A 19504-nucleotide genomic window follows, 5' to 3' on the forward strand; every position below is an offset into this window, starting at 1 on the left:
ATTTGATGTTCGGAAAATTTATCTAAAGCATCGAACTGATTGCTCATTTCGATACAATTATCAACATTTACCATTGCATTTTTGGAAGAAAGCGCGCATTCCGGAGAAACGTGTTTTCTCCAATTTTGCACGTTCAGTGACAGTTTTGAAATCCACTTTTTTGGAAGGAAGTTGCGAATTCAGAGGTTCACCCTTCCTTTTGTTCGACCCTTCTAAACGACAAGCCGTTACACCTTAAGTTTAGATATGACAAATAGCTGATTATATTTTGTCTTATCTTTTCCTTAGCATGACATTACTTTCTGAATTTTAAATTTACTTTGCAACAGTTGAATTTTTGAGAGAGTCCCGTTAACTTATGATAACAAATGTTGATTTGACAGCTGCTACGGATTGATTCGACTTACTTTGTACGAGTGTACGGGACGAAACAAAATGTACAAATGAACTCATAAAAGAAGTGTTTTATGCGAGGAAGCTCATCAATCTGACGAGTTTATCCACGGTATTTTGCGGGTTTGATGTAATTAGTATGAATAAACGAGTTGTAACGTGAACTTTCATGCGATTTCCGGTTGTCTGGGCAATAGTTTGTGTCCTCTATTTGAATCGACGCGTAGATAAATTTCCAATCGATTCATGGATAAATATTGAAAATCTATCAATAAATGACCGAGTTATTAGCGGTCAAAACCTGACCATTTTTCGTTACATGCTCAATTTTTCGTTTTTCTGAATTGTACCCCCCCCCCATATGTTGCCGAAAGACGTTATCCAACGTCAAAATCTGAGTTTAATCTGAGCCTTTGCAAATTATTTGGACTATTTCATAAAAAACATCATTGATCAAGTGGCTGCCTTCATTGATCATAGCAAATGAGCCCTTTTTGCTGTATTTTTCATTACTATTTTTAGCTTTTCGGGAGTTTTGTGGTAATTTCGGCACGATCAGGATTCCCAAATTTAAAAAAACATATGTCCCTTCTTCTTTACATCAGACGTTCAAGGAATTTTAGTTGCAGAAACTAAAAAGTTTGATTTGCAGTGAGACATGGTGCGCTGTTTTATTGAAACAAATTACCGCCAACACCGTTAGCACATGATGACTCACCATAGTAAAGGGTGTACGGAATCAAATTGCACCACTTTTAAATGGCTACAGCTTTCAACCTGTCGGGTGTTTTCTATTGAAATTTTGGATGTAATTTGTTTAATGTGTGTTTGTTTAGGCTATGTTAGTTTCACTAGCAAATGTGCAATCGTTGTAAAGACAGATGATCAGCAGCGGCGCATAGTGGTGCAGTTCTAAAAAAATCATGGCAAAAATACTTCATTCCAAATAATTTACTATTTTTAGCCATAAATAGTGTTTTGAAACATGATTTTGAGTTGAAGGTTCTATTTTGGACATTGTCACTGTTTTTGGTTTTTCAATTCTAACAAAATGGTTGCTATTAATACATTTTGATGCCCTCAACTTTTTTTTTCAAATAAAACTAACGTTTAGGCAAACTTAGGCAAGATGGATCTTCTTTTATTGATTCCTTGGTCTTAAAAGCATGTTTGTATAAAATATGTACGCAATGAGTGGTGGGGAGCGAAATTTATACTATAAAGATGCTGTTATTTAAAGATTTGACGTACCTACTATAATAAGCGTTTATTTAATAAGGTATCCGACACTTGAAAATAAATTTGCATTCGGTTATACTGAATCTAGATAAGAGAGAGTTATCGATCAGAAAAAAAATCTGCTAAAACCTAAATTTTACCGAGTTTTGGTAAAAATTATTTAGTCGAGTTTTGAAGCAAAAATTTAGGTTTTGAACATGTGCCGCTAACTAGAGTCCAAAAATGTTAGTCAATATGTTTCCTTGTAAATTCTCATACGTTTTCTCAACTATCTGATACTGTAGAGTGTAGATGAATGTTTAATTTTGTTTTTCAACTTAAAACTAAGTTTGGAAATTGGGTTTTTGGCAGCTATTCGAAAAACTGGACCTATGAGCGGCACCGTTATTGATTTTTTAACATTGAACTCTCGATTTGTGTACACTTCGATTGTTCTGGTCAATCACGGAGTGCAACTACGAAGCTGAGACGAGACTCGCGAAGTCGGTCTTCTTTTTCTGTGATTGCTGAGAGTTTTCTTATTCCACTCCGTGTTTATATCAATCATGCGCAAGCCGTTCAAACCTTCACATGAACACCCCAGCAAAAAATATTGCGTTTGGCTGCATTTGACGTTTCGTGACAGTGGAATCTGGGCTGCATATGACGTTGATATTTTTCCTCTTCGCGAGTCTCTCTCAGCTACGAAGCGGTCATCCATGTTGAAGCTCATGCTCATGATAAAGTTTGTGGCTGCACTCTTCTGCAAACTTTTAGAAAGTCTTATTTTGAACAACTTTGTCGAAGACACTTTCAATCAAACTCTTCATTTGCTTCACTGCTTTAAAAGCTAAGTACATTGATTCTAAAAGTTGTAACTTAGGGTGGACCCGAAAAATCAGTTGGTCTAACTTTTTTGTTTTCAGTTTCATGTGAATGATAGGGTTAGGTTCATTCCTGCATGAATTTTGGAGCGATTCCGGTATGAATTCAGAGGATAATGTAGAGAATTCATCTGAATAAGTTACTGTTTGATTTGCGAAAAAGGAAGTGGTCTATGAAAACTCTTGAAGAAAATCTTGATATCTCTTTAGGAATTTGTCGAGGAATATCTGAACGAATTTCAGAAAGTCGGAGATATTTCTTCTACATCCAAAAATTCTGTAAAAACTTTTGAGCAACCCTCGAAAAAAAATATACTTGAAAAATTTTGTGGGATGGCTTATAAAGTTATAAAGAAAATTCATTGATGAATCCAGGGAAAATACCTTAAACATCTCTGAAGGAATTTCTAACAGAATTCCCAGAAAAAAAAATTTGGTTAGTATTACTGTTTAAGAAAACTTTTCGACCGGAATATAAGTTGATAGCTGAATTAAAAATCGACAAACAGCTAACAAAAGGTAACCATTAATTTTTCACGGGAATACCTTCTTTGAACTTGCAATCGCAATAAGTAATGAATACAATCGTTAACTGTTGAATCAACTCACACCAGATCCGGTAACACAAATGTGATTAAGGTGAACATAGAATAAACGCACACCTTGTGTTTTCGTGAGCACATATCTGAGAAACCAAACAGGCAATGTATTTGAAAATTTTATCGATTGACTACTCACTTGCGGTGATCAATTACTTAAACTTTTTAGCACAAGGTATTATTTGGATCCCCAGATTTGTGATCTTGAACATTTGTGATGTGGTTTTTATTCGTATTCAATCAAAGGCGTTATAGAATATACATCAAAGAAGTGATTAGACGATTTGTGTGTCGCCTAATGGGTAAATCGATTTCCGCTTTGATTTTCATGACAAATGTGGCATGAATGATTTACAAACGATTTCTTATTGTTTGACTATGTATTTGATTACTCATCCAATTTTTTTTATTCCGTTTGTTCCAATTGAGCTGGTAATATGAGTAACAGACTCAAACGTACATAAATGAAGCTTCAAGCATTCAAATCAATTTAATTGGATACTTATCTCCTACCTATCCATTTGGTTGAATCTAACTTACTCGGAAATAAAACGACAATGACCAAACCAATTGTATACACGCTCTACTTAAGTCCACCTTCGCGAGCTGTGGATCTCTGTGCGGTAGCGCTGGGAATCGAATTGGAACGCAAAGTTATGAATCTGCTAGAGAGGGAACATTTGGACCCGAAATTTCTCAAGGTACAGGTTGTTGGAAGATTGGTGGTACAGATTGAGACTTAAACGTTACTTTTCAACAGATGAATCCTCAACATACGATTCCGGTGCTGGATGATGGTGGGATAATTGTTCGTGATAGCCATGCCATCATGATCTATTTGGTATCCAAGTATGGGAAGGACGATAGTTTGTACCCGAAGGATTTGGCTGAACAGGCGAAAGTTAATGCTGCCTTATACTTTGATTGTGGAGTCCTGTTCGCTCGTTTGCGGTTCATTACTGTTAGTCTTCATAGTGTGGCAGATAATTTACAGGTTCGAAATAGTTAATTGACTTTATTAAACATTGTAGGAACAAATTCTGATGGGAGGAAGTGAAATTCCGGCGGAAAAGGCTGCTTACGTGGAGTCGGCTTACCAACTGCTGGAAGATGCCCTGACCGATGACTTCATCGCAGGAAACTCTCTGACTATCGCAGATCTTAGCTGCGGGTCCACTGTCTCCACCGCGATGGGATTAATTCCGATGGACCGGGACAAATATCCGAAGATCTACGCTTGGTTGAACCGCTTGAAGGCACTGCCCTACTTCGAAGAATTGAACGACCAAGGGGCTGTGGAGTTACCGGCTATTATGAAAAACCTCATGGAGACCAATGCTCGCAAGGCTTGAGTTGAACTCTAATCAAACTAATAAAAGCTAGTAATTCACAGTGGTTGATTTTATTTCTTATTGTTTTCATCCAGTTTCTGCTTTAGAAATACCTTGGTCTCTTCCAACACTTCAGCGTTGAACTCCTTGTAGCACGGCATTGACTGTTCCATCCGTTTAAGAAAAGCGCAGCTTTTCGGATATTTAGACTCCTCCATAGGGCAAACTCCATTCAAGGACACCAAACAAGTGGTTACGCTTATATCCGCCAGCGTCAACGAATCTCCTACCAGGAAATCGCCCTTCAGCGCTCCTTCGAATAGATCGTAAGCCGCCTCAATTGCTTCCATTCGATCCCGGGGAATCTTCTTCAGACCAAAGTAGAACACTGGTTCAACGGCACCACGCAGTCTCGGAAACAAAACTCCGGAGTCGAAGTGGAACCAAGCGTTGATGCGAGCTTGGATGACGGGATCCTCCGGAAAGAGATCCCGATCCTTGGCGTACTTGGACACCAGATAGACGAGAATGGCATGGCTGTCGTACACCGGAACACCATCGTCGTCAATGGTCGGTATCGTGTGGAATGGGTTTAACTGAAAAGATCGAGAGTTATGAAAGATCATCTCTAATTGAGTTGCCACCTACCTTGAGAAACTCCTCGCTCATCTGTTCCTTTTTGGACAGATCGACAAACTTGAGATCGAGATCCAGCCCCAAAATGTGGGACAAGATTTGAACAGCTCGTCCTCCGGGGGTGCGACGGGTTGTATGCAGCACTATTTTGGAACTCATGTTTGGAGATGTGCGCTTATCAACTGCGACCAGTAAACTGAATGGTTGTGCTGACAAAAATGTTATGGGAATAAAACGAAATGTAGATAACTGCTGCTGAGCTCGATGACTGTGAAAAGTGACGAGATAAGACTGTGGCAGCTTCATGAACTTTAAAATATTGTCATAGCTGCGCTTTGCATTTACGAAAGTTATCAGGAGGACTGAGTACATTTGAAAAGGTTTTACAAGCCTTTAAATATTTTTTTGTTCAAGATTTTGGTATATAAATCCAATTTGAACTGTTTATAGGCAAACAAATTGTTGAACATGGCTCTTGCAAAAGCTGCTAATTGTTAACTGATAGAGGAAGACAAGATTTTTGAATTTGATTTGGTTTTGGAATTGATTAGACCTTGACAACTGAAAACATTTGTTAAATATATCACCTAAAAATGATAAGCTACTTCCATCATCACACTAGATAGAAATTGAGGACGCTTAGAACTGCATATATTTTTGACATTTTTCTCAATTAGGTAGTTAATAATATTTTGTTTTTCTCTTTCAAGAACGGAAACAGCTCATGGGATTTTTTCTGAATTATTTAATTTCCACAAATATCTATTTTATCGTTGTTAAGTTTTCAAAAAAAAAAAAAAATGAAAGAAATCATGTAGGAATATCAAGAATAAACAAAAAAAGCATGAATCTTGGAAAAAGCAACCCTACGAATAATTCCATAAAGAATTTACAGTGTAATCTTCAAAATGCTTGAATTCCTGAAAAGACACTCTGAGGCATTCCTCAAGATATTGTTGAAGCAATTCATGATGTAACCACTGAAGAAATCGATAAAAAGCATATCGGAGAAATCCTTGGATAGAGTTTATTAGAGAAAGTTCGGGGGAACTCATAGAAGAATCCCTGGTGAAATTTCCTGGGCTTAAATACATTATGGCAACAATACTGAGTACGTCATATACTAATGAGTGTAATGAATAATTCTAGATGCAAATACAAAGATATATTTTTTAATAATTGAATAAGATACTATTATAACAATGCTAAAGGATTCCAATTGCAAACCATTCACTATCTGGGCTCGATTGCAGTAAAGCTTGGCGAAGTCAATTTCACATGATGATAGCACAGAAGTCTAATATATAAAAAATCAACTAAAAATTAGTTAACCATGCGATGATAACAAAAAGACACAAACTAGTCTGCCTGAGTAAAGAAACTTAATTAGAATATGAGAAATCTATTTCAACACTTTTTTACAACTTTTGTATTGAGAGGAATCACTTGCGGCTCACATATCTATTCAGGAGTGTCCACAGGAATGCCTCTAGTGATTCCACCGTAGATTCTTCCAGTAAAATTTTCTCTGGGATTTTTTAGGAAAATTACCCAAGCACTCCTCTGGAAACTTTTCCAGGAATTAATCCAGAGATTATTTCAAGGACCAGGGCAGGATTTACAAATTTGAGGGCCCGGGGGGTTTTAAATTTCTTATGAACTTAAACAAATTTTAAATTTAAATTAATGTAACTAGTGTTTTCTATAATATTGTACTGCCCATAAAAGCATAACTGTCGCATGTTGATTTTCTAGCCAACACCTTTTTTCGTCGCGACATCCATGTTTTAATGTATATTTTACCATGCATATAAAAATTAACACACTTTATTTGAAAATGTTGTGGAAACATTTGATAGATAGATAGACAGATATCTTTATTTAAGAGATTTGCAGCCCGAGTCTGGCTCATCTCTTTAGAAAACACAGAAACATTTGAAGTTGATGCAATGCCATATTGAAAAAAGGCATAACAGTCTCTATATGAACATTCAACCCAGATAACAACTGTAAAACGTGAGTTATGTTCAAGTTTATATTTTTCGCTAATAAATAGAAGCAAAATGAGTTGTCTGTGCCGTTATATTGAATGAATATGGTATGTAGAAATGTACTAGAAAATTATGAATATTTGTATGAGAAGACAAACTTCAACCTATGAGTGCCATTTTATCAATGCCTACTTTTTTCATATGGGACAGTTATGCTTTTATGGGCAGTGTAATCTTTGTAGATTTTATATATTTACTGGTTTAATTCAATTGGTACCTAAATTCAATTTATGCTTATTCTCATCATGTTTTAATAGTCAAGATGTTGAACATGAAGTTGTTAAACAGTTTTTTTTAAGTAATTGGTGTAGGACTGTTGGCAGGTCTTTTTTTAGAGATTTCGTCTCAAGTTTTTTAGTGATTTGTCATGGATTCATACAGAAATTTCTCTAGAAATTCTCATAGAGATTTCTTTACCAATTCTTCCAGTGATTTTTCAAAGAATGAGATTTTTCTCTAGATTTTTTTTAATCCTTGAGCACTCCAATAAATACAGTAAATTCCTTACGGATTACCACGATTTTTTCCCAAAGACTATACTAGGAGTTCCACCAGATATTTGTTTTTCTATTCATTCTTGAGTCGAATTCTCCATATGTTACTCTAGGAGATCTCACAGAAGATTTTTTGAAGATGTTCTAAACATAAATATTAGAGTGCATACTAAGGAAATCGATGGATGAATCATCGGATAAAATCCTGAAGGACTTCCTTAAAAAATTTCAAAAATAATGTTTGGAGAAATTCCTGATGGAATCACTTAGGTAATTTTTATGGTTGTTCTTGGAAAAATCATGGTTATATTCTTGAGATATCCATAACAAAATTGTAAAAAGAATTCCTTACGAAAATTCTTGGAGGAATTCCACGGTAAATAATCACTTTATGAACTCCTGGAGAAATATTTGGAATATTCTCTGATTCTTTGGAAAAATACCTAAATTCTCACGAAATTTCTTGAGAAAATCGTGAACAAATAGTAATACTGTAAAACAAAAGTATATACCGTAATACTCTCGTAATTCCACGAGGCATTACAAGAATAAGAGAAATGTATGGCTTGATTCTATGATGCAGAATCAAACTCTGATCTTCTGGTTACTATTAGGTTACGATTTGTTTTTCTGCTTCCTGCTTGGTTCGTTTCGGCCTCTTTTTGACTCCTATCTGGCCTTTCTTTGGTCTCTTTATCAATCTAGAAGTTCCTATGATCAAGGCATTTAAACACAACCAGCCCTGCAGTGTGATCGATAGAGTAATTTTCAAATTTAATATTCAATGGAATAGGCCCTATACTGCAATATATAAAATGCATTCGAACCTAGTTTTAAAATTCATTGAGAAAGCATTTGTTACAGTTGGAAAAGTCACGATAGAAAATCGTTAGGAATTTAAGCATCATGATGGTACTCTACTTGTTTATTCAAATCGGTTTTGAATCTTTCTTAATCTTCTTGTTTCTCGTTATGTTCAGGTAATTTTCATAATTTTCGCCCATTGTTGCGGATCTATATATGAAAAAATGAATCTTTCCAATCATATTTTGTGATTCCCTAAAGAATGTATCATTGCATTGATTCTAATTATTCTTGAAAGTTTAATCACTAATATGTCTGTCCAGATTTTTGGGGCCATGGCCCCCTCGCCTCCTCGCCTATAAATGCGGTTCTGACAAGGACTCCTCCAAAGATTCTTTATGCGATTTCTCCTGATATCTCAGGTAACATTGGTAGCTGAATAACAGTTTATTCAGCTGAAAAGAGGCTGTATAAACAGCATTTTTGCTATAAAAAGCTGTTATTCAGCTATCATTGTTACCTGGGATCATTCCAAAAATCCTTCCAGAGGCTCCTCTGAGGATTTCTCCAGGAAAATATTTACAGTGATTCTTGCAAAGATGTCTTCAAGGCTGTAGTGTCCGTTCTACAGAGCCTTCACTGTTTTTAGAATATACTGTGGTCGAATACCAACACTTAAGTACATGTATACATGTCAGAATAATGAAATAGACCCAAACCCGTACGGAAATAAAAAAAATCCCCATATGTCGCATGGAGGGTTTATACAGCATCATTGAATGGGCCACTTTCGTCAAGACTTTCGGTGGGACTAGGTCTTTCCAGAAGGTCGTAGAACTTTCTTATGATCATTTCTACTCATTATTTGACAAAACATGAAGAGTGAGGGAATGATCACCTCCCTCTGGGCTTTCGGAACATATCTAGCACAAGTAAACGGGGTTTCGTGTCCATATAGGTCAAAAATACCTAACTCTATGTGGTTTTATGAGTAAAAATATCGAAAAGCACCAGTCAAAAAGTGAAATGATTTAAAAAATCGTATTTCGGAAGTTAATACCAACGGAATCCGGAATAACTCCGGAACCATTAATTGAACCGGTTCCGTTTTGCGACCCTTCCAAATCGAGACAAATATGGATGCATGCCATTAATTTCAAAATAAAAAACAAAAAAATATTAGAAAATGACTTTTTAACAACTGATCGTAGATTTGAAGATCCTTAAAACAGACATTGAAACGCAAAGATGTGGAAGAACTCATACACTATCGAAGTTTTCGGTTTACACGGGCCTTTTGATCTCTGTATTATTCAATATCCTAAAAAGCCGAAAGACTAATAAAGTCGTTATTCCAAGCAGTTAAAAAGGTTGTTCGACCGGTAGTGCATATAGGTTCGCAATGTTTTGAGACCCAACATTTTTAAGACTCAAAGGATGACAGGCTGAAAGCTTTGATTAAATCATTAGGCTGAAAATATGGATCAAGTTATAAACAATCCTGAGCCTTATAGTTGTGCAAAGGAAATGTTTGCAATTATTATAACATCCAACCATGAAAAAATAACAATTGTTAATTAGTAGAGAAAGGATTGAAATAGAAAGAAAAAAAAGTATTTAAAAAGACACCGACACGTCAATGCTTCCACTGGACGATTTGTCCTTTGAAGGAAGCACCACACTAGACCAGAGTTTTCCAAACTTTTAAAGATTGTGGCGCCCTTAGCTATTTTCTGGGTTTGAAGCGGTGCACTGAGCATTAGGGTGTGGCTTATTTTTCCAAATGTCTCAGAACCAAAAAATCGTGTGCTTTTTTGAATTTAAATCACATAAAAATGTAAACTTCGAATTTTAAGCCAAGCGACTTGAAGGTGAATTTTCAAGTTATGAAATATGACCTTCAGTGAAGTCTTCATAACTTTGTTATTTTCCAATCAGTTTTGAAGTTCTTAGTATCATTCTGTTCAAAATTAAATTTACGAACAGTTTGCCGAATTTCAAATTTGTCTAAAATCAAAACTATCCTTAGTTAAAAATAGTTTTCTCCAAATTTTTCCTCTTTTTACTAAAAAAACATTTTTGTTTGGCCATAACTTCAGGAAAACATAACCAATTCTAAATCTTTTCACATGTTTTTGAAGCAAATTTAGTTTGTTTTAAATTGTGGGTACAGCAAATTGATATGACTTATTTACTTGGCCAAAACTGCCCAAAAACATGAATATTCAACGTAAAATATAATATTTGTCAAATATTTGTCGGTTACACGTAAAGCTGAAACTGGTTATTCTTATTTGTTGAATCTTCAGAAAGGTCTTAGAAGCAATTTCTCATAAATTAAAAAAAAAAAATTAATGAAATTTTTAAAAATATTTGCATTTGTCATTGCTTCATAAAATTTGGTTAAACAGTAAAATTGTAATTTCTGGCAAATACAACCAATAATTCAAAGAAAATTTTACCTTTTTTCATAAAAAATCATGGTTTTGGGTAGTTTTTGTTCAATAACTTAGTAAAACAATTGTTTAATAAAATCCGTTGCATACACAATATGAAAACAACACGCCTAACCGGATTCGCGAAATAATTCGACAATCACATTGTTCGCCGAACAAATGTTCATCGCTCGCCCACGCAAAGGCTAGCGTCAAGGTCGAAGGATCAAACACTACTCTGTCAAAGAGAGGATGTTGGTTGGTTTGACTTTATTAACGAGATTTTTAGCCCTAGGCTAGTTCATCTCGGGACCAACGGCTTTACTTCCCTTCCGAAGGAAGTCGTCTTTATAACTTTTTACATCATAAGTGACTATGTCGGGGATGGGATTCGATCCCAGGTCCTCGGCGTGAGAGGCGAGTGTTCTAACCACTACACCAGGTCCGTCCCCAAAGAGAGGAGTTTTAGAAATGCTAAAATCGCGTCAACTTCTAACATTACAATACAAAGCCTCAAATGTTCTCGATTCCAACGAAAATAGCTCTGATTTGATGTATTATAGGGTAAGGGATCCATTAGTTGTAGGTGTTCCTGTAGTTGCGGTAGTGACATTTATACGACATAGTTTCATTGAGTTAGTCATAGAACCGACACTGCCAATCAACGTATTGGCTTGTTGATACTCGAAATAGTTGAAAACATCGTTTAAAATGCTTCAAAATTGATGAAATTTGGTGCAGAACCACTTGGGCACTTTCATGATTCACTTTGGATTGAGGGGTTTTTCTCTGCCGAATTGTCTGAAACTTTTCCGTAAGAAGCGCTTCAGTACGACGCATATTGGGGACGCATGTTACTTCCCTTACAACAACAATATGTACATTCGCTGTGCTTTTCGAATTTGCAGCGGCTAAATGAAGTTGAATCGTGCTTAGTACCTCAACTATTGGGACATTTACCCAATTATTAGCTTTCGCTTTAGTTTTGCTTAACTGATTAACAGAAATTATGTTATTTAGTTTTGTATGTTCTGGGTCTATCAAAGTTACTCACATTATCAAAGATACCGTCAAACGGGGTGACTTGCAACACTGTTCAACTTCAACCAGCCAAAACCATGATCTACATGTCATCTAAAAGTGTAAATTCCTACTTGAACTTTTAATGTGGGAACATATTTCTAATAACTGTTTGAATAATGGCCACTATTTTAATTGTGACTCACACTTATTGTACCACCGATTCACTACAAAGTTTCTTTTGATACATGTGTTTTATAGTGAAATTTGGTTGTAAATTACAATGTGTTGCAAGTCACCCCGTTTGACGGTACTCCGTTTTACTGTACTTCAAAGATTGCATAAAGATCATGGAAAGTACATCATAAAACTGCAAATAAAATATGCGACATTTACATTTCCTAATGAAATTTGTAAGAAACACAAAGATCGCGACATTTCTGAAAAAAATATGTAAAAAATAGTTGAATAGTTTAAATTAAAACTTACTATTTCGAATGTAGGTATCTGGTGGACAGTAAACATATGAAACATTTTAGAGTTTAAAGGTATTTGCTCCCCTTACTAGCGATTTTTAGTGTTCTATATTTTCTTTTGCAATAGTGAAGTAATGTTTTAAAGTTCAATTAGTGGTTTTCTTAATATGGAATCGTTAAAAAAATAATCTATATCTCGATACCTCACTAACTCTTCAGTCCTCAGTACTCGTGCTACCGTCACCCCGCTCGTACTGTCTATCTCAAGCGAACTCTTTATCTAATGGGTGTACTTAGTGACTGTGTTATGTCTAAATACATAGAAACAAGAGAGATTTGGGTATTCAGAGTATCGCAGAGATACAGTGATGATCGACCATAATAACGTTATCAAGAAAACTCACGATTTTACGTGTAAACATAATATTACATACATTTTATGTAGGTATCCACTTTGGCACCAATACAGATCAAATCAAAACAGGTCCATTTCATCGACGATCATCATCAGTTTCACTTAGGCCGGCAAACGAACCGGTCACAAATTCACTACTGCTCTCCAAGAACAAATTATCTGCTCCACAATGACGAAGCTCATTTTGTACACGCTCCATGTGAGCCCACCCTGTCGGGCAGTGGAACTCTGTGCCAAAGCGCTGGGCCTTGAATTGGAACAAAAAACGGTCAATTTGTTGACCAAAGAGCATCTTACACCGGAATTTATGAAGGTTTGTAGATCGAAGCAATTTCGGGTGATGCTAAATGTAATTTTCTGTATTATTTTCAAAGATGAACCCTCAACACACCGTGCCGGTGCTAGACGATAACGGTACCATCGTTTGTGAAAGTCATGCAATTATGATTTATCTGGTGTCAAAGTACGGCAAAGATGACAGTCTCTACTCGAAAGAACTGGTTAAGCAAGCCAAACTGAATGCTGCTCTTCACTTCGAGAGCGGTGTCCTGTTCGCTCGTTTGCGGTTTGTGTGTGTAAGTATTCTCGAGCGTGATAAATACCTATGCAGTAGTGTGTGGCTTATTTTTGTATTATTTTTTTAAACAGTAGCTTAAACAACTCAAATCACATAAAATAGAACATAAAATAGTTTTAAACTACAACTAGTACTAGTTTAACGTAGGTTGCTCTGATTTTCCATCATTTCACTAATAAATTGAGTTTGTTTGATCATAACTTCATGAATACTTGACCATTTGTGAAGCTTTTTGCATTTGAAGAAGATTCGATTGTCTTTGAACTACAAAAGTACTCAATGAAGGTTTTTTAGCACCTAAAAACGTGAATTTTCATGCAAAAAGATTGCTGATAATTTAAATATGTTTTACTCCAAATTTGAGGTTTCTCTTCTTATGTTTGTTTTCTAGTTCAGAAGATAACGCGAACTTTTGGTTTTGAGAACTTGTGAAATATAAGCCACACCTTAAAACACATCTTGGACTCTGAACTTACTCTGTCAATTTTTCGCACCTCATAGGAACCAATCCTTTTCGCCGGAGGGTCTGAGATTCCAGCGGATCGTGCCGAATATGTGCAAAAGGCTTACCAACTGTTGGAGGATACCCTGGTGGATGACTATATCGTGGGAAATTCGCTGACAATCGCGGATTTCAGTTGCGTTTCGAGCGTTTCGTCGATTATGGGAGTAATTCCGATGGATAAGGAGAAGTTCCCGAAGATCTACGGCTGGCTGGACCGCTTGAAGGCGCTGCCCTACTACGAGGCAGCCAACGGAAGTGGAGCCGAGCAGGTGGCGCAGTTTGTCCTGTCGCAGAAGGAGAAGAATGCTCAAAAGGCATAATTTTTTATATTCTTTGAAACTCATACTCATATCTTTTATTGCAATTTAAAATACGAGAAAAAAAAAAACAAAATATTTGTTGATAAAATAAAATTTTACTATCAATGTATGTTTCATATGTATTCCAATCGGCTTGAAAATAATTGAATTTGAAGCTGATAGGATTGAGAATCGCTTCATGGGATATTTGAAATATAACAGGGACATGATCAGAATCAACTTCGTGTGTAATCAGTTGGCTACAAAGGTTACTAATTTCGGTTAAGACCAAATTAATCGTAGAAGGGTTTCTAGAAGAGGAAAAACACATAGGGCTATCAGGCTATTTTTTGAGAAATACCCTGAAGAGCACTCATCAAATAAAATTCTGCCGTTGGAATTACTTTGAGAATTATTCCATGACCGATGTTTGGCGTTAAAGTCACCAAGGACAAAACATTTTGACTTAAGCGAGTCAATTTTTGCAAGTCAGATTAGAGCAAATTTACTTGCTGTCCAGAGCATTGAAAAGGCAAATAGGCAGCTATGAAAGTATATTTACCATGCTGTGTTTCAACAGAAACACCTAAAGCTTCAAAAACATTAGTTACAAATGACGAAACATGTTGTTTTATACGCCTATGAATGATGATTGCAAGTCCCCCACATGCCCCATCAAGTCGATCGTTACGATAAACAAAAAAGTTAGGATGTCTTTTCTGGACAAACATTTCAAAAGGGCACATCGACATTGGTAAACAATGGCTTTGCAAGACGCTGTTGAGCCCAATTCAACTCGATCGCGCTCACCAATACCACTATCAGGAAGAGCTAACACTAATCTTCTTGATAGTGGTGTTCGTTTGCGTGGGCGGGCAAAAATGGGCTCAACAGCAACGTTTCCGAAAAAAGGCTCAAGACCTCTTGAGCCCTTTTCAAATGTTTGTCCAGTTTTGAGTTAAGATACAGGTTTTAAATAGGTTTCAGTAATAACTGCTATATGCACGTTGCTAGCTGTAAGAAAATTAAACAGCTCATCCTCTTTACCATTCAAAGAACGAGCGATCCAATTAAAAAAAAATTAAATATATTAATATTATTATTAGGGGGCCTTCCTTAGCCGAGCGGTTAGAGTCCACGGCTACAAAGCAAAGCCATGCTGAAGGTGTCTGGGTCGGTCCAGGATCTTTTCGTAAAGGAAATTTCCTTGACTTCCCTGGGCATAGAGTATCATAGTACCTGCCACACGATGTACGAATGCGAAAATGGCAACTTTGGCAAAGAAAGCTCTCAGTTAATAACTGTGGAACTGCTCATAAGTACATTACGCTGAGAAGCAGGCTCTGTCCCAGTGAGGACGTAAATGCCAAGAAGAAGAATAAATAATTATTTATTGGATCCATTAGAAAAACGTAAGCCAATAACTATTTGATTAGTAAATTTTACACCAACTTAGACTGCTTCAGTCATAGTGGTGGTTTTGAACATTGCAACAATCATTGGATTCAATTGTTCAGTTAGAAAAATAAAATCAGAAGCCAGATTGGGTTCTCTTTTTCATAATGATTACTTGGACTGGGGAAAATTCAAGTATATCAGTTATTCCATTTTTGATATCTCCAGGTGACTTATAGGTTATATTATTATTATAGGCTATAGCCACTTGAGAGAACTTTCAAGACGACCTGGAACAAACGTTCAGTTTTGTCGTCAAAAGCTTTAAAAAAATCCTTAATGGAATTCAAGATCTCCTGCCTGAATCCTCCAAATTCGGAACAACTGACCACGATTGGTGGTACTCTTTGTTCCCCCACTTGATTCAATGAGCATGGGCTAGAGGCTGCTTCGATTTGATGTTCGGAAAATTTATCTAAAGCATCGAACTGATTGCTCATTTCGATACAATTATCAACATTTACCATTGCATTTTTGGAAGAAAGCGCGCATTCCGGAGAAACGTGTTTTCTCCAATTTTGCACGTTCAGTGACAGTTTTGAAATCCACTTTTTTGGAAGGAAGTTGCGAATTCAGAGGTTCACCCTTCCTTTTGTTCGACCCTTCTAAACGACAAGCCGTTACACCTTAAGTTTAGATATGACAAATAGCTGATTATATTTTGTCTTATCTTTTCCTTAGCATGACATTACTTTCTGAATTTTAAATTTACTTTGCAACAGTTGAATTTTTGAGAGAGTCCCGTTAACTTATGATAACAAATGTTGATTTGACAGCTGCTACGGATTGATTCGACTTACTTTGTACGAGTGTACGGGACGAAACAAAATGTACAAATGAACTCATAAAAGAAGTGTTTTATGCGAGGAAGCTCATCAATCTGACGAGTTTATCCACGGTATTTTGCGGGTTTGATGTAATTAGTATGAATAAACGAGTTGTAACGTGAACTTTCATGCGATTTCCGGTTGTCTGGGCAATAGTTTGTGTCCTCTATTTGAATCGACGCGTAGATAAATTTCCAATCGATTCATGGATAAATATTGAAAATCTATCAATAAATGACCGAGTTATTAGCGGTCAAAACCTGACCATTTTTCGTTACATGCTCAATTTTTCGTTTTTCTGAATTGTACCCCCCCCCCATATGTTGCCGAAAGACGTTATCCAACGTCAAAATCTGAGTTTAATCTGAGCCTTTGCAAATTATTTGGACTATTTCATAAAAAACATCATTGATCAAGTGGCTGCCTTCATTGATCATAGCAAATGAGCCCTTTTTGCTGTATTTTTCATTACTATTTTTAGCTTTTCGGGAGTTTTGTGGTAATTTCGGCACGATCAGGATTCCCAAATTTAAAAAAACATATGTCCCTTCTTCTTTACATCAGACGTTCAAGGAATTTTAGTTGCAGAAACTAAAAAGTTTGATTTGCAGTGAGACATGGTGCGCTGTTTTATTGAAACAAATTACCGCCAACACCGTTAGCACATGATGACTCACCATAGTAAAGGGTGTACGGAATCAAATTGCACCACTTTTAAATGGCTACAGCTTTCAACCTGTCGGGTGTTTTCTATTGAAATTTTGGATGTAATTTGTTTAATGTGTGTTTGTTTAGGCTATGTTAGTTTCACTAGCAAATGTGCAATCGTTGTAAAGACAGATGATCAGCAGCGGCGCATAGTGGTGCAGTTCTAAAAAAATCATGGCAAAAATACTTCATTCCAAATAATTTACTATTTTTAGCCATAAATAGTGTTTTGAAACATGATTTTGAGTTGAAGGTTCTATTTTGGACATTGTCACTGTTTTTGGTTTTTCAATTCTAACAAAATGGTTGCTATTAATACATTTTGATGCCCTCAACTTTTTTTTTCAAATAAAACTAACGTTTAGGCAAACTTAGGCAAGATGGATCTTCTTTTATTGATTCCTTGGTCTTAAAAGCATGTTTGTATAAAATATGTACGCAATGAGTGGTGGGGAGCGAAATTTATACTATAAAGATGCTGTTATTTAAAGATTTGACGTACCTACTATAATAAGCGTTTATTTAATAAGGTATCCGACACTTGAAAATAAATTTGCATTCGGTTATACTGAATCTAGATAAGAGAGAGTTATCGATCAGAAAAAAAATCTGCTAAAACCTAAATTTTACCGAGTTTTGGTAAAAATTATTTAGTCGAGTTTTGAAGCAAAAATTTAGGTTTTGAACATGTGCCGCTAACTAGAGTCCAAAAATGTTAGTCAATATGTTTCCTTGTAAATTCTCATACGTTTTCTCAACTATCTGATACTGTAGAGTGTAGATGAATGTTTAATTTTGTTTTTCAACTTAAAACTAAGTTTGGAAATTGGGTTTTTGGCAGCTATTCGAAAAACTGGACCTATGAGCGGCACCGTTATTGATTTTTTAACATTGAACTCTCGATTTGTGTACACTTCGATTGTTCTGGTCAATCACGGAGTGCAACTACGAAGCTGAGACGAGACTCGCGAAGTCGGTCTTCTTTTTCTGTGATTGCTGAGAGTTTTCTTATTCCACTCCGTGTTTATATCAATCATGCGCAAGCCGTTCAAACCTTCACATGAACACCCCAGCAAAAAATATTGCGTTTGGCTGCATTTGACGTTTCGTGACAGTGGAATCTGGGCTGCATATGACGTTGATATTTTTCCTCTTCGCGAGTCTCTCTCAGCTACGAAGCGGTCATCCATGTTGAAGCTCATGCTCATGATAAAGTTTGTGGCTGCACTCTTCTGCAAACTTTTAGAAAGTCTTATTTTGAACAACTTTGTCGAAGACACTTTCAATCAAACTCTTCATTTGCTTCACTGCTTTAAAAGCTAAGTACATTGATTCTAAAAGTTGTAACTTAGGGTGGACCCGAAAAATCAGTTGGTCTAACTTTTTTGTTTTCAGTTTCATGTGAATGATAGGGTTAGGTTCATTCCTGCATGAATTTTGGAGCGATTCCGGTATGAATTCAGAGGATAATGTAGAGAATTCATCTGAATAAGTTACTGTTTGATTTGCGAAAAAGGAAGTGGTCTATGAAAACTCTTGAAGAAAATCTTGATATCTCTTTAGGAATTTGTCGAGGAATATCTGAACGAATTTCAGAAAGTCGGAGATATTTCTTCTACATCCAAAAATTCTGTAAAAACTTTTGAGCAACCCTCGAAAAAAAATATACTTGAAAAATTTTGTGGGATGGCTTATAAAGTTATAAAGAAAATTCATTGATGAATCCAGGGAAAATACCTTAAACATCTCTGAAGGAATTTCTAACAGAATTCCCAGAAAAAAAAATTTGGTTAGTATTACTGTTTAAGAAAACTTTTCGACCGGAATATAAGTTGATAGCTGAATTAAAAATCGACAAACAGCTAACAAAAGGTAACCATTAATTTTTCACGGGAATACCTTCTTTGAACTTGCAATCGCAATAAGTAATGAATACAATCGTTAACTGTTGAATCAACTCACACCAGATCCGGTAACACAAATGTGATTAAGGTGAACATAGAATAAACGCACACCTTGTGTTTTCGTGAGCACATATCTGAGAAACCAAACAGGCAATGTATTTGAAAATTTTATCGATTGACTACTCACTTGCGGTGATCAATTACTTAAACTTTTTAGCACAAGGTATTATTTGGATCCCCAGATTTGTGATCTTGAACATTTGTGATGTGGTTTTTATTCGTATTCAATCAAAGGCGTTATAGAATATACATCAAAGAAGTGATTAGACGATTTGTGTGTCGCCTAATGGGTAAATCGATTTCCGCTTTGATTTTCATGACAAATGTGGCATGAATGATTTACAAACGATTTCTTATTGTTTGACTATGTATTTGATTACTCATCCAATTTTTTTTATTCCGTTTGTTCCAAT

The 19504-nt window shown here is 35.9% G+C and overlaps 3 protein-coding genes across 3 annotated transcripts; 2 read left to right on the forward strand and 1 right to left on the reverse strand.

Moving 5' to 3' along the window:
• Positions 1–3519: 3519 nt before the first annotated feature.
• On the forward strand, positions 3520–4499 carry LOC110676857 (glutathione S-transferase 1-like). The gene is made up of 3 exons (XM_021846288.1): positions 3520–3795; positions 3855–4055; positions 4126–4499. The coding sequence occupies exons 1-3, from the start codon at positions 3652–3654 to the stop codon at positions 4444–4446; spliced, it is 666 nt and encodes a 221-aa protein (XP_021701980.1). The 5' UTR covers positions 3520–3651; the 3' UTR covers positions 4447–4499.
• On the reverse strand, positions 4475–5285 carry LOC5569857 (glutathione S-transferase 1). Its single transcript, XM_001658703.3, has 2 exons — positions 5074–5285; positions 4475–5021 (listed from the first exon to the last, which is right to left on the reverse strand). The coding sequence occupies exons 1-2, from the start codon at positions 5218–5220 to the stop codon at positions 4497–4499; spliced, it is 672 nt and encodes a 223-aa protein (XP_001658753.1). The 5' UTR covers positions 5221–5285; the 3' UTR covers positions 4475–4496.
• Positions 5286–12636: 7351 nt separating this feature from the next.
• Positions 12637–14267, forward strand: LOC110676854 (glutathione S-transferase 1-like). The gene is made up of 3 exons (XM_021846285.1): positions 12637–13069; positions 13131–13331; positions 13835–14267. The coding sequence occupies exons 1-3, from the start codon at positions 12926–12928 to the stop codon at positions 14156–14158; spliced, it is 669 nt and encodes a 222-aa protein (XP_021701977.1). The 5' UTR covers positions 12637–12925; the 3' UTR covers positions 14159–14267.
• Positions 14268–19504: the final 5237 nt, after the last annotated feature.

Source organism: Aedes aegypti, chromosome 2 (genome assembly GCF_002204515.2).
Source record: "Aedes aegypti strain LVP_AGWG chromosome 2, AaegL5.0 Primary Assembly, whole genome shotgun sequence".
Classification (NCBI taxonomy): Eukaryota; Metazoa; Arthropoda; class Insecta; order Diptera; family Culicidae; genus Aedes; species Aedes aegypti.

Excerpts from the sequence above, each read along its gene's own strand:
- LOC5569857 (XM_001658703.3), bottom strand. The coding sequence starts at position 5,220 with ATGAGTTCCAAAATAGTGCTGCATACAACCCGTCGCACCCCCGGAGGA. Across the intron at positions 5,022-5,073 it reads TGAGCGAGGAGTTTCTCAAG|TTAAACCCATTCCACACGAT; the intron begins GTAGGTGGCAAC and ends CGATCTTTTCAG.
- LOC110676854 (XM_021846285.1), top strand. The coding sequence starts at position 12,926 with ATGACGAAGCTCATTTTGTACACGCTCCATGTGAGCCCACCCTGTCGG. Across the intron at positions 13,070-13,130 it reads TTACACCGGAATTTATGAAG|ATGAACCCTCAACACACCGT; the intron begins GTTTGTAGATCG and ends TTATTTTCAAAG. Across the intron at positions 13,332-13,834 it reads CTCGTTTGCGGTTTGTGTGT|GAACCAATCCTTTTCGCCGG; the intron begins GTAAGTATTCTC and ends CGCACCTCATAG.
- LOC110676857 (XM_021846288.1), top strand. The coding sequence starts at position 3,652 with ATGACCAAACCAATTGTATACACGCTCTACTTAAGTCCACCTTCGCGA. Across the intron at positions 3,796-3,854 it reads TGGACCCGAAATTTCTCAAG|ATGAATCCTCAACATACGAT; the intron begins GTACAGGTTGTT and ends ACTTTTCAACAG. Across the intron at positions 4,056-4,125 it reads CTCGTTTGCGGTTCATTACT|GAACAAATTCTGATGGGAGG; the intron begins GTTAGTCTTCAT and ends TAAACATTGTAG.